Below are 15,604 nucleotides of genomic sequence, written 5' to 3'. Positions count from 1 at the left end.
TATTAACCAAGGATAATATAATATTCTTAGATTTTTTTTTAGGCAACAATATCATATTCTTAGATTATTTATTTATTTATTTATTGAGGTGATAATATAATATTCTTAGATTTTTTTTTAGGCAACAATATCATATTCTTAGATTATTTATTTATTTATTTATTGAGGTGATAATATAATATTCTTAGATTTTTTTAGCTGCCTATCTTAGACTAAATTGTTATATTTATACATAAAACGACAAGAAACATACCTCTAAGTATTAGCTATCTAATCCATTCTAATTTGCAATATAATCTACACGAAGTCAAATTAGTTTTTAAATATATAAAAAACATAAAGCTAGACTCAAAATATCGATAACAATTAGTGTCGGAACAATTTAATTATACTATATTTATTTATCGATAAGTACGCTACAATATATGGCTGCCTTATAATAATTATTGAATATGGTTCTAAAATCTACCTGCTCCTTAATAATGACACATACAAATTCTAAGTTTATTATTATTATTATTATTTCACTTAATAATCACTTAGCTTCTATTTGACCTTGCTATATTTGATTTTCAAGAAAAATTATAGGATATTAAAAATATTTAAATTTACTTTAAAATGATTTAAATTTAAGTAGGTTGCCTCTATTTAAGCCTATTACCTCGAAACCTTTTACGTTTTCAATGGCCCTTGATTGCTCTCGGTTGAACCATCGAGTTTATGCTTTATAATTGGTCCCATGTGTCTCTTTCATTGAATTGTTGTGTTTAATAAGAATTATTTATTGATGGCTCTTTAGTCGAAGCATCTTGTTTAATTAATAATAATTATGAAAAATAATTTTTCATGACAATGACTAAACATATTGGCACATTCATTCATCTCATATGGTTTCTAATCTCTAATTGCTTCACACATACTTATAATTCATCATTGTTAGTACATTAATTTTGGACTCCCAATCAAATGTATTTAAAAGCTAATTATAAAACAAATCATCATTTTTAAACTCCTCTCATTAAATTTGTTTGTATTTATCATATGATGTTAATCTAGATTAAATTCTAATATAAATATTTAAATTATATTTAAAGAGAGTCCATAAGTAAAAATCGTAAAAATTGAATGAGTTTTTTTTTTTTTTTTTTTTTTTTTTTTTTGTTAATCTCAATTGTCGAATTTTTTGAGTTGAGTTTAATTTGATTATACAAACTTCTTTAAATCGAATTTGCACAAATTTTAACCAACATACTATATGTATATTATTTCAACTAAAGTGGGAATAAATCGATTTGATTTGGTACGGTTGGATTTTTTTTTAAAGACAAACCCTTACAACAAAAAACACCACACTTACAACAACTTCCTTTTGCTGCAACAACAACAACACATATCCTAGAATCTAAACCCACCAAATACATATAAAAGCCACTTTTAAATTCCAAAAAGAAATGGAATTGATTTACTTTACAACGAGAGATGAAGAACGAGGACTGAGAAGATGATAAGATCCAAATCTCTTCGGAGTAGGATATCCACATCCACGGCGGAGATCAGCGCCGCCGTCGTCGTCCATCTCCATCAACACGTTGTAAAAACTCTCTACATCGCACGGTAGGGAAAGCGGCGCTTGGCAGTTGTATCCGTACTCCTCCTCCGCCTCCTCCAAAAGCGACCGAAACAGAGGATGGTTCGCACACTCTGTTCTTATCACAAATCTCTGCCTCTCCGCTCCGACGTACACCGTGAAACACCCTTCCGGCGCTACTCTCCCCTTTCCGCCAAAGCTCCGCCGTCGTTCCTTCTCGTCGTCGTCTTCTCCGCCGGAGAAGACCTTAAGATGAGGCAAGGATTTCGTCTTCCTCGTTAATAATCGTTTTATTCCGGCGGAGGACGGTGAATTTCTTCCCCTTCGGCCCATCGACTTGCACCGCTCCCAGGTTTTCAAGATCAATCCCTTGTTTTTCACTTTCTCTGTACTGAAATCCATGGATCAAACGTAAACGAATTAGAAATAAAAATCCTCCGAATCGTAACCTAGCGAGATGAATTGAACGGAAATTTGGATTTGATATTGTGGAATTTGAAGGAAATTAGCCTCGATCATAGACCAGATAGAACAAGATCTTAACCCTAGGCCTCATTGTGTTACTCATCGTGATTAACGAAGAGAATCAATTCGATGAATTTGGGGAGGAAATTAATTGATGATGATTATGAAAAAGAAAAAGAAACAAGGAAGAAAGTTCGGTTGTGAAAATTTCTTGAAGATTATGAAGAAAAATGAAAAGAAAAGAAAAAAGAAATTTCTCTGGTCTTAATCCTGGATTGATTGAAAATGGCGTCTGTATGAAACTGGAAGGAGGAAGAAGAGATTTATATATAAAGCCAACTCCAAGTGGAATTTTAATATTTAACTTTTTTTTCCCTTCAATTTCTCTCTCTTTCTATTTTTTTTATTTTAAATTATTGACATTATTTTATATGACATCACTCACTTGTCAACTGTTGTGTCTCTTAGTGCAAAATTTAATAAGGAAAAGAAAGAAAAAAATTATTAATGTTTATTTATTGTATTTTATAATGATTTAATGAGTCAATGACCGAGGGTGGTTTTGAGGAAAAATTTCTATTACTACGAGAAATATACCCTCTTTATTCACATTTTAGTTTAGATGTGAGCATACAAAACAAAAAATTTGAGGTGACGGACTAAAATCAATCGAATCAACTCCCATTTAGTTCACCAACAATATGGAATCGATTAAAACCCTTATCAAAATCGAATAGAACTAACTGTCGAAAATTCGATAGTCTATAATTGATGTCTATTTGAGTTCAAAATCGATGTCAGTTGAAATAAATAGAATGATAATGTGACATATAATAAATAGAAGAAGTATACCCATTCTTGTTGTTCTAAAAAAATTTCTTTTTAAAAGGATGATATTGAGAAACTATTTTTGAATTTTAGAACAAATTTTTTTAGAGAAAACTTATGGAAAATTTCTAATACATGCATGAGTATGAAAGTATTCCACTTATTCCTCACATTAGTATATCTTTATAAATAGTGTGTGGCTTACGATATTAAAAAAGTATTTATGAAGATAAATTTTTAGTGTGGATAAAAAAATATGGTACTCTTATATTACGAGATACGTAGTATTTGAATCAAGTCCCTTTTTAATTTTTTTTTTATATAATTTTTTTTCCTTTTTTATGTTTTTTTTTCTCTTTTTCTCTTTTATAATTGAAAAGATAAAAAAGAAAAGGAAAAAAGGAAAAGGAGAAGGAGAAGGAGAAGGAAAACTTGTATAAAAAAAAGAAGAAAAAAAAAAACCGAAGTTGACATGTGGAATCATAAGGTTGGGACCCGTGGTTAACTCGTGCAACTCAACTAGCATCCAAATTTTACTAATTTTTAAGGTTAGAATATAATTAATTCAGTATTAAACTTCTTCAATAATTGTGTTTATTTAGTCATTTAAATTTGTTTAATATTCCATTCAATTATGATATCTAGTGATCATAAAAAGAAAAAAAAAAACATGATCCTAATAAATTGATGACTTAGCACTAATGAATAAACTCATTTGACAAATTAAATCAAATTCAAAATATACAATTTGGAGTAAAATTTTAGATGTCAATCCAAGTATAGGTTATTAAAATTCGAAGTTATACAAAAATGGTTGAATTTAGAAAAAAAAAAAAATATAATGGTAGGTGAAGAGCTTACATTTGAAATTGACGGCTTTTATTATTTTAATTTAGCAAATGTTTTTTTTTAATTAAACTATTCTTCATTTTTATGACAATTTTTAGGTTGAATTACGTGTATATTCCTATATATATAGTTCAAATAATGCGAAGTGGGAATTTGGGCATCGCTAACCTTTACAGAAAATATATAATGTTTTACAATTAAATAATTTAATACGAATAACTAATATGAACATAATATAACTAACAACAAAATGATTAATACAAAGTGTACGTACATGTAATATTAAGTGGTGAAAGAGTTTTGAATCCCCCACTTTGCATTGTTGAACTATACTCAAGATTCTTAACTTTAATAAATGGTATCTATTTAGTCTCTAAACAAATTTGAAGTACATCAATTTGCTTCCAATTTGATTTTAATAGAATTTTGTTATTAATTTGTGTTCGAACAATAACGTGACATGTTGATTAAACGAACTCTCTTTTATAATGTGACGTAATGTGGCTTAAGGGAAGTTTGCCACTTGGATAGGATGAAATTGATAGATCGAGTAGGTAGACTAAAATTTAAATTGGTGATAAAAACAAATTATGATATTTATTAATGTAATTCAATGAATGTGCCATTAGAGGATAGTATTTATAAGAGATGCCGTTCTTGATTTTTAGAAATACTTTCTTTAGATTCATGAAAAATAAACAACAAATATTTTGAAGAGTTGCTTTCATAATAGCCCCTAATGTGACTTTTATGTGAGATTGTTACTTGTTTAAGAGGAAAACATTGCATTGCAAGTGGTTGAAAGACACTTCTAACAAAAATAGAGTGGTAGCTTTTTTTTTCATACTAGCTTCTACGATTTGAAAATGTAAATTTTTTTAATTTGATTAATTTTGTCGTCGTCTTTAATAGGGTTATCTATTGTCGTCTTGTGAATTTGCGTATCAAAAATGAAAAGCTATCTAATCATGTCACAAAATCACTCAAATTTTAATCTTCAATCAACACCTTTTTCATTACTACATAAAAAAAAAAAAAAAATAAAAAAAAAAATCACTGCCTTTTTTCATATACATGTTTTTTTTAAAAATATATAATCTAAAAAAAACCCTAGTTTAAAGAAGTTGACCTTACATGTCATGAAATTGACAAAAAAAAAAGAAAGAAAGAAAGAGAAAAAGAAAAAAAAAAGCAGAAAAACATAATAATAGAGAACCAATATACAAACTTACATAGTTTACTAACAGTGTGTTAGATACGTCAACGAGATATAGAGATAACAGTTTTATTAGAGGGAATAATACAAAATTACATAATGAAGGCGTCTCTAGGGTCTAGAGAGTTTATATAACGCACTTTTTTAAATCATAAGATTATAGACATAAATAACATAAAAATAACAAATATGTAAATAATAATAAAAATCTTATACTCTTAATCGTTCGAAGCACCACATACCAGATTAAATATGTGGAATAAGATTTTCCTTATAAATGTCTGATGAAATTTTGACCATTAGAAGATAAATCTAATAACGTTGATTTAGCATTTACTTTTTTTAACTTGAGGAGCATTAACCTTTTAAATTTTTTTATTGTTAATTCAACATCTAACATTTCATCTGGAACTTCCATTGACTAGTTCCTTAGATTTGAGAAAATGACGTTTTTCATCGTTGTCAACATTTAATTTGATGAACCAAATTTGAAAAATAGACAAATATATAAAAGAAAATGAAACCGATAAAACATTTTTTAAAAAAAGAGCACATTGTGAAATAAATAAACAATAAATATTATTTAAATTAAAAAGTCAACGTGTATTATTAAATGAAAAAAAAAAAAAAAAAAAAACATAAAGGCCAAAAAATCTAAATAATACTTTTTTTTTTTGGTCCCTTGGGTGGCATTAAAAGTCCAGGTTAATTGTATTGGACCACAAAGCAAAAAAGCAGACAGTTTTTATCAGTTAATTTTGATTTATGAAAGCATTTTTGTCAAATTCTAGTGGCCAAAATCAAAGTAAATTTTATTGTGAATAAAATAAAAGAAAGAAAAAAAAAAAACTAAACTAAAACAAAACAACCAAAATGAAATTGCTTATATCGAAGTCAAATTTAAATGACAAATTAATATTGGTGGGATTCATAGACTTTTCATTTGGAATTATAACCCTCTAAGTAGATAAAAGCATGCCCATTGGATAATCATACAAATTTTAAGATTTTGACTTTTAAGGATTCTCATTTTTCAGAATTACTTGGAAGAAAATTTTTTTACCAAAATTTTAGAAACGTTCTAATAAAAAGGATTTTGATTTCATATTTTAAAATTTTTTGAAACAATAAATGAAATAGATTATCAAATAAGTTTAATTTCTAAAAAAAATGAGAAACATGAACGAAAAACAAAAGATGAGAAGGTTAATAAAAGATCCTTAATGATTGAATTGCCAAAGTTGATAAATTATGCATTATCAATTGCATCATTAGTTTAGATTTGAGCTCAAAAATAAAAGGCTAGTTTTCTTATTGCATGTGAAAATTAATTGACCAATCATTTTGGTGATCAATGTGATTTGTTCTTGAATTTTATTTTTAGGTTCGAATTTTGTCTTAGAACAATTTAAAACTGAATTTTGAAGGACTTGTTATTCTTAAATTCATTATAAAAATAACCTAATTCTATTTTTTTTTCTAGTATTAAAATGATATATGATGTTGATCAATTATAACAAATTACCCATCATATTGCATTTTGATTAAAATCTTTTGATCTTTATGGTGTTCAATATTTTTAATAATTAATATTTAATATTTAAAATTAATAATAAATTTGGGTTGGTTTGGGTTATATTAGGTGAACCCATGAACCAACTCAACCATAAAATTTTAATTTATTTGAACCCAACCCAACTCAAATTATTTGATAACCCAACCCAAACTGCACAATTTGGATTGAGTTGATCGGTTTTTTCTGGTCATCAGATTTTCTGAATACTCTTGATTTAATTTCTTTACTTTTCGTTATATGTAATCATTTATTTAGAAGGAAACAAATATTAATAAAAAAAACACAAAACTCAATTTGACTTTTTTAACTTCACAACATCAAATTTGTATTGGAAATTATTATCATTACTTTTTACCATTGTGTTGCTAGTAAAATTGTCTTTGCCAACCATATGAGACAACAAAATGTAATTAAGGTATTTTTACTTTCTAAGAACTACTTCAGCCCATTGGTTCAAATCCCTATTTTTATAATTTGTAATGTAATGTTCACTTAAAATATATATAAGGTTTTCTTCTATTAACAAACGACTCACACAAAATATGATCGATTTTATAATTTAAACATTTTCGGATTTGTTTTATTTTAGATTTTATACCTTCAAATATTATACTTTAGTTGTCAAAATAATTGTTAATTAAAATTATGTTTTGGCCATTGACACTAGGTTTTCAAATCCTATATAATAGGTTTAAATTTATATACTCGTGAAAGAAGAAACCATGAGCAACTTTTCTTATTTTTTAGGAACCAACAAGGGAGACCCCTAATAATTAAGGTTTTTTTTTTTTTTAAATATATATACATATATGTACTATTTATATCATATTTTCAAGGCTCCATTGCCTTGGAAGCTAATAGTTAACGCAATTATCTTATTAATATGTGATAGTTCACCGATAATGAAGAGGAGAGTATAAATTAAAACTAAGGCAAAGTATCTTTTTAGTCCCAAATTTTGAAAAATAAGTGTATTTAGTACTTGAATTTTTAAAATATGCCTTTTTAATCCCTAATTTTTTAGAATGGGTGCGTGTTTCTTGAATTTTCAAAACATATATTTTTTGTCTCCAAGTTTTTAAGAATAGTTTAAAAGCTTTCTGAACTATTTTTTATTTTCACTTTTTATAATTATATGAATTTTTGAATTACAAAAATATATTTAAAATAATTTTAGAGAGAAGAGGTAATCTTAAAAAAATTTAATTTTTAATTTAAAATAACAATAAAATAAATTAATGCGATATATGAGAATTTCCTAGAAATAATTGCAATAATTGAGCGTGAGAGCCAAATGAATCGAAAGATTCATGTTTGGTTCGGGAAGGGATCGTCGAAGTTTTGAAATGAATGGAAAGACAATCTATTTTCATTAAGTGATTTATTAGATAATCGAAAACAGAGGATATTGAAAACAATTCAAAATTCAGAAGAACTCCGTGGGGGGCCATTGAATAGCTGGGAAAAGCCTGAGCCCGCTTATGAAAAGTTGAAATGGAAGCGGTTCAGTTTCGAGTTAATGGATACTTTGAGATAGACCAAATGAACCTATTCTAAAAAATTCGAGAACTAAAAAGGTATTTTTTGAAAACTCATAGACCAAATATATATATTATTCAAAATTCGAAGATTGAAAAGTTAATTCTCTTTCAAACTATATTAATTTGAGGTTAATAATTTTATCGAATTTGGCATAATAAAGATAATAAATTTAAAAAAAAGACAATGTAAATATTTTTTTTCCTTCAAAACTTGTAGGATGAAGACTAATAGAAGATTTTTTTTAATATATTTTTTGAAAAAATTAAAAAAATACTAAAGACTAATTTTAAGATCTATTAAAAATTTAAAGAATATACTTAAATAAAATTGTCCCAAGGCAGGACCAAAATAGTATTTTAGGTCTTTGGTTTAAAATTTTATGCTTTTAAACTTTTACTCGTTGGTCCTAAATTTTAAGATTTTATAGTTTCACCTATGAATTTTTCCAAATGCTTACTTTCAAATCCATTTATGCTAGCATTTGTGCTAATTTATATTGATTAATTAAAAACAATTAATTATAACAATTATAATTGAGTTAGTTTTCATTAATTTTTCACTATTAAAAATAATTAAACAACTCTAGATCATAATTATTATAAGTTAATTAATTAAAATCAATGTTACGAATCAAAGGTAAAAATTTCAAGAGTAAAAGCAAGGAAATCTCAAACGACTAAATTTAAAATTTATTAGTAATATATAATTTCAAAATATATGGATTAAAATTGTATTTTAGCCTAAATAATAATAAGAAAGATATTCATTGGGTTATAAGTGATAAACATACAAATTATATTTTAAGAATGACACTAACTTCAACAAAATCAGAATTTGCAACAAAATGAAAATGTTGCTAAAGACTAAAAAAGTTTCGCTATACCCCTTTAGTGATGAAAAAACAAATATTGTATTAAACATTGGAAATTTCCGTGAGTGAAAATTGCGACAATTTTTTAAAAACATAGCAAGAATATATGTAACAACATAAAACACACGTCAAATTTGGATTTCATCTCAAAATTTGTTGATAAAATATTTTCGTCGTTAAAGATGGGTATATTTCACGATCTTAATTAATTTTATTTGTTCATAACATTAATAACCTTTCTTTACCGGGGATGAGTGAAAGTTAAGCCCATTTAGCACGATTTTGTTGTTTATAAATTCGAATATCTCTTTCTTAAATTATTTGAATGGTAAGATTTTTAAAGAAAATAGTGCTGTAAAATAAAAAATGAAAAAGAATTATGGAATTGGAGTCAATATTAGAATGATGGTGGAGTCAATTATTGATGGGGCAGAAATTAGTGGGTAGGAGGGCTTAGTCAAACCACATTAGAAATTTGCATTTTAATAATATGCAAATCGCTAATTATTAATCACCACTAAAGCTTACATTACTTTGCATGTACTTCAATTTCGTTGCAAGTGGCCAAACAAAATCAGCTACTTTAAAAATAAATTTTAAAAATAAAATTGCCTCACGAATAAAGTCTTGACCAAAACGATTGTGATGATAAGAGAATATAAATAAACACAACTATCACACTACAAGAAATACGAAAAATATTTTCCACGCTTAAAATAGGAAAAAAACCTATCCTTAACGGCTTCATCTTTGTCGAGTAGATGTTCTATCATAACATTAATAAGCTTGAGATTTGTACATATAAAAGGTGAGATAGGAATAGTTTTGATTAAAGTTAGATAGGAGACAAATAATTTTGTTTTATCTATAATTTTCCATGTATCATGAACAATCATCTCTCAAAATAGGACAAATTACTAATGTGAAAATGTAACACTTTAATCACGTGACTCTACAAACACTACATTGTGTAAGTAATAATGGTAATTGTATATAAAATAAATGAGAATTGAGATAATAATTCTTTATGTTTTTGTGTGTTTTTAAATTAATAAGAAAATCACATATATTTAAAAACTATTAAGAGCGATTCAAATAATCATTATTGTTTTTAGAAAAGACACATTCTTCTATTAATATTGTGTCGTTCCAAATTCACATTATCCTATTATTCTACTTTGAATTGTGAAATAGTTTTTTTTTTTTTAATATTTAAAGTATTCTTGTTAAAATAAAAAAGATGAGAATTGATGTGTGGAAATGAAGTGTATAACAAGAAAATATTTGTAACATTATTTTTCATTCAAATGAATATAAAAAGTGTTTTCTTGGACATAAAAGTAGGATTGGAATCCAAGCCTTCAAAGATGGAAGACAATCTAGTTGACCAATAGACCACATTGAAAATTTCATCAACTTAATATAAAGTAGTAAAAAATAAAAGTAGAAAAATTGTGCACATTCTAATGGTTCGAGCATGTGCATGAGAGATGGGAGATAAGCGCCTCGCCTATTGCTATTGGAGCATGCGTACGCGTCTATGTTGTAAAAACGAAAACGTTTTTTTAAAATGCTTTTTTCGTTTTCATTTTTTTAATCGAAAAACAAAAAACCTCAATTGAATACCAACCAGACCCATTAAAAAAAAAAAAAAAAAAAAAAAAAAAAAAAAGTCAAAGTCAAAGCCCAAAACCAACTGATTATCCAATGATTTCTTAAGTCTATTTGGTAACCATTTCATTATTTATTTTTTATTTTTGAAAATTAAATTTATTTTCTCTCCATTTCTACCCTGATTTATATTTTTCTTAAGGGCAATAGTCGAATTCTTAGCCAAATTGCAATAACAAAAACAACTTTTAAAAAGTTGTTTTTTTAGTTCTCAAATTTTATCTTGGTTTTTTTAAATCATTAGTAAAAGGTAGATAACAAATGAGAAATTTAGAGGTGGAAGTAGTGTTTATAAACTTAATTTTTAAAAACAAAAAATAAAGAAAACTAATGGTCACCAAACGGTGCCTTAATTTTTTTGTTTTTGAAAATTAAAGTTATTTTCTCTTAATTTCTTATAATGGTTTGTATCTTTCTCAAATAAGAGTTGAATTCTTAGCCAAATTTCAAAGATAAAAACAAGTTTTTCAAAAAAAAAAAAAATCTATAAACTAGGATAATATTTAGATGTATATCTTAAGTATATGTGTAAATGTCAATGTGAGAGCAGGAATTTAAAAAAAGACATGTTTACAAAATAATATGAAAATTTTGAAATATTTTGACGTAAAACGATGTGAAAATAAAAGTTTTGGATGGTAAAAGAAACAAAAGTCACATCAAATCAATTCAATTTTGTGGTTCTTTTTTCTAAATCCAAGTTCTTTGATAATAAAAGTTTTGGATTAAAAATAAAGTTGAAATTTAAAAAAAGTTGGAAATTAAGAAAAAGTAGCACATTGACAAAGTTTCATCTTTTGTCGAAAATGATATTGATGTGTGAAACTAAAATTTTGCAAGTGAAACTATACAATTACATGTAGGACGATAAAATTGAAAAAAACTTGAATGGAAGTAACATAGCTAATTCCTAAAAAGAGAAAAAAGAAAAAAAGAAAATTTCTTGAAATGTATTTCGTGAAAATGGTGAGAAAACCAGAATTTCAATCGGAAGCTATCACTTAGAAAGATGTTTAATTTTCCTTGATATTTTGCTCTAACTTGAAATGATTTTTTTTAAAAAATATCTAAATAAAATCATTTCTCGTAAACTTAATTTGTTTTAGAATAATAAGAATAATAAGAAGAGAGAAAGATTCAAACCATAGACCTTTTGGTCATTAATACATCTATATGTTAGTTGAATTATGATCCATTTGACAATTTTTCTTTTATTTGAATGCACTCTCTATATTACCCTCTTTATAATACTCTCCACATAATTTTTTTTTTCTTCTCTCAACTTTTATGGCTCAAGTGTTTTAAGTGTATTTTTTAGAGTTAATGAACCAAACACCCCATTGGTGTTATCTTTAGTCATAAATTAAAAAAAAAAAAAAAATTGATATAACCCTTATAGTTTTTTCTATTTCATTCACGATGAGAACATATCTAAGAATACTATATTAATTCTTTTATTACATTTTATCAATATTATAAACAATGTTATGCAAGAGCAATCATAGCATTTTTTCCAATACTATGAAAAGTCTCCCATAACAATAAAATTATGCAATTGAAAGTAGACTTCTCATAGTATTTCAATAGTGTCGAAAAATGGTATGAAAAGTTAAAGACTTGCAGTAACATTGTGACAATGTTTCAAAAATGCTATCAAATGTCTATGATATTTCTTGTAGGTGCTATATGTAGTTCCAATACTCTATTCATGACAACATTTTAATATATACAAATTGAAAAAAAAATATATTACATTAGCATGGTTCAATAGACATAAAATGTGTATTTTCAACCAAAAGAATTGAGTTTCCCCACCCTATGATGAAGTAATAAAATGCCAATTAATATCAAAAGAAAGTTATTTTTAAAAGGTATTTAATAATTAAAACAGAATAAATTTAATTTGAAATTTAGGTTATTACAAATTCAATCCATGAACTTTGAGGTATATGTCTATTTAGGGTTTGTTTGGATTGACAAGAGAAAAAAATATATTTTTCAAAAAAGTCATTTTTATTTAATCTCTTTTGACAAATGTGGTTTAAAATGTATTTTAAAAGTATCCCAAAATCTATTTTGAGTGGTTACTAAATATTTTAATTTTTTCCAAAATGACTTATTTTCAAAATTAAACACTTGAAAAGTTAAATTAAATACACCCTTTATCTTTAAATTTTGTGAGTGATATGTCACTAAACTTTCAATTTTATATGTAATAGAGTAATAATAAATTTAAAATTCGTTAATCTATTAAATTTGGAACATGAAATTTTAAATTTGTGTCTAGTACATTCACATTTTTTTTTTTTAAGATTTGAAAGTTCAGAAAAATCATAGTTAAAGACTAAATTTATAATTTAACATATTTAAAATAAAAATGAATTAAAAGTGGAGGGAAAATGAGGTGAAAACGGAAGATGAACTTGGTTGTTGACTTCTAATTTTTAGATTGACAAAAGCATATGCCAAATAAGTCAATATGGGTAGTAATTTAATGGAATGTTTTAGATGAAAATAGTTTATTGGAAAATTGGATGTACTTGAGAAGTATGAAAATAATAAATATGCTTTCGTAGAAAATAATATATATGCTTTCGTAGAGACAAGGTATTACTATGATTGATTAAAGATAATGTTCCAAATATCAAAAGTCATATGGGCGGCCGAAAATAATTGGAATTTGGAAGTATTCGCATTTATTTTTATCAAATAAATTATTTCCATATACATATATTCCTTTTAATCTTCCACATTAAGTATTAAAAAAACAAAGCCTTTTTTTTTTTTAAGTAATAAAAAAAAGGCCAAATTATAATATACCCAAGTATGTCAGATGTTGGGTAAAAATACTCATTAACTTTGAAAAGTTAAAAAATTACTTGAGTTCTGAACTTTCAAAAATGGTTCAAAACTACTCCTTTATTAGCAAAATGTGAAAATTGACTGCAGGCCGTTCAAAATTCAAAACGACGTTAGTTGGGACACATACGTAGTTGATTTGATTAGGGTTTTCAATTTGTTTTTTTTAAAAATACCATTTTTTAAAATCTTTTATTTAAAAAGAGGATAATACAATTTTGGTCCTTATATTTTGACTATAGTTTTTAGGGTCCGTTGGATGGATGATCCAAAAATTAGACAAAAAATGTGAAATGACTCAATTTTTGAAAAAAAAAAAAAAAATATTGAATGACCCTTTGCTGATGTCAAATTCGGATGAAATTACCAAAATATACTCGCACGCATGAGGAAAAATAATCTCGCTCTCACTCGTCTCACTCTGTCTTCTTTTTTCACTCATAAATCACTATGTTTGTCACTCTAGCTCGTCTTGCTCTCTCTTCTTTGTTTCACTCACAAATCACTATATCTCTCGCTCTAACTCGTCTCGCTTTAGTTCGTCTCGCTCTCTCTCCGTTTTCTCACTCACCAAATCACTCCTCTCTCTCATCTCTTATTCATTAAAGTTGGTCGCATCGGAGCTGCTCGCGTGGACTCGTCGTGTCGGATAAGAAGACGATGTACAGAGGAGAAGAAGCCGGAGAAGAAGACGACGACGTGCCGAGGAAGATTTCTTACACCGAAAAAAAAGAGGAAAAGGAAAAAAGAAGGGTAATAACGCAACTTCCTATGGTCATGACATTAGCAAAAAGACATTTGATATGTTTTTTCAAAAACTGGGACATTTGCCATTTTGGACCTTTAAAATGGGTCTTTTGAGCAATTAATCTATAGTTTTTATTTGGGACCTAAGTTTTAAAATGTTATACATTTAGTTTTTAAGTTTTTAGTTTTGTTTCAATTTAGTTCTTAAGTTTCAAAATGTTACAATTTTACCATTGAGATTTGAATTTTGTTTCAATTTGGTCACTGGAATTTCAATATTTTATATTATTTTTTTATCAGATACTCAATTTCAATCATTGTATCAATTACAAATAATTATAAAGTGATTTTTAAATTTAATTTTAAAAATGATAAAAATTGTGAAACTTAATTAATTATATATTTTTGTAACGATTTTTAATTTATCAACATAAATTGACTCTAAAAACAAAAAAAGTAAATATTTTGGAAAAAATCGAGGTAAAAAGTGTAAATCTTGAAATATAGGGACCAAATTGAAGTTACTCAAATGAGAAGGGTAAAATTGTAGCATTTTGAAATCTAAGGACTAAATTGAAATAACACTCAAGTGTCGAGGATAAAATTGTAGTAATTTGAAATCCAGGAACTAAAATGAAACAAAACTCAAATCTTAAGTATTAAATGTATAACATTTTGGAACCTATAGACTAAATAGAAACTAGAGCTAAAACCTAAAGACAAAAAATGTAGTTTTTCCATCACTAACCTAAAGACACCCTCAATACACTTATTTATTGCAGACTTGCCGTCACTAACGATTTAATGCACATTGTTAGGATTTTGGAGAACAAGAACCCACATTATTATTGAAAGACGAAGACGACAATTTAAGATTTGTTTGGATTGATTAAAGAAAAAAATAATTTTTTAAACTCTTTCGATAAAAACTATTTAAAATACACTTTAAAAGTATTTCAAAAGATTATTTTGAGAGGTTGTCAAACACTTCAATTTTTAAAAATGACTTACTTTCAAAATTAAATATTGAAAAATTAAACCAAACACGTTATAATTTAGAACATGAGTTAATTTAATTCCATTTGACACGACCCCAAAAAACAAGAAAGCAAGCGCGCACACACAACTGGCGTATTGCTTGAGAGGAAGGGGTTGATGACGACGAGAATGGGAGAGAAAGATTGGGAGAGAAAGATTGGTGAACAGAGGGAGAGGAGGAGAAAGAGGACATATAAAATATTTTTAATCTTTTAGATTTTAAATTTTCTAAAATAATAATAAATATTCCATTAACATCATAATAGGATATTTTGAACCTATTTTCTAAAATTGAGGTACTAGATTAGTCAAATTAAAACTTGAAGGAGTAGATATACTTATTCTAAAAAGTCA

The 15,604-nt window shown here is 26.5% G+C and overlaps 1 protein-coding gene across 1 annotated transcript; it reads right to left on the bottom strand.

Moving 5' to 3' along the window:
• Positions 1-1,265: 1,265 nt before the first annotated feature.
• LOC120067330 (auxin-responsive protein SAUR50) lies at positions 1,266-2,368 on the bottom strand. Its single transcript, XM_039018895.1, has one exon. The coding sequence runs from the start codon at positions 1,988-1,990 to the stop codon at positions 1,463-1,465; it is 528 nt and encodes a 175-aa protein (XP_038874823.1). The 5' UTR covers positions 1,991-2,368; the 3' UTR covers positions 1,266-1,462.
• Positions 2,369-15,604: the final 13,236 nt, after the last annotated feature.

The sequence above is a fragment of the Benincasa hispida genome, chromosome 12, assembly GCF_009727055.1.
Source record: "Benincasa hispida cultivar B227 chromosome 12, ASM972705v1, whole genome shotgun sequence".
Taxonomy (NCBI): domain Eukaryota; kingdom Viridiplantae; phylum Streptophyta; class Magnoliopsida; order Cucurbitales; family Cucurbitaceae; genus Benincasa; species Benincasa hispida.
This window is presented reverse-complemented; position numbering and strand designations above follow the sequence as displayed.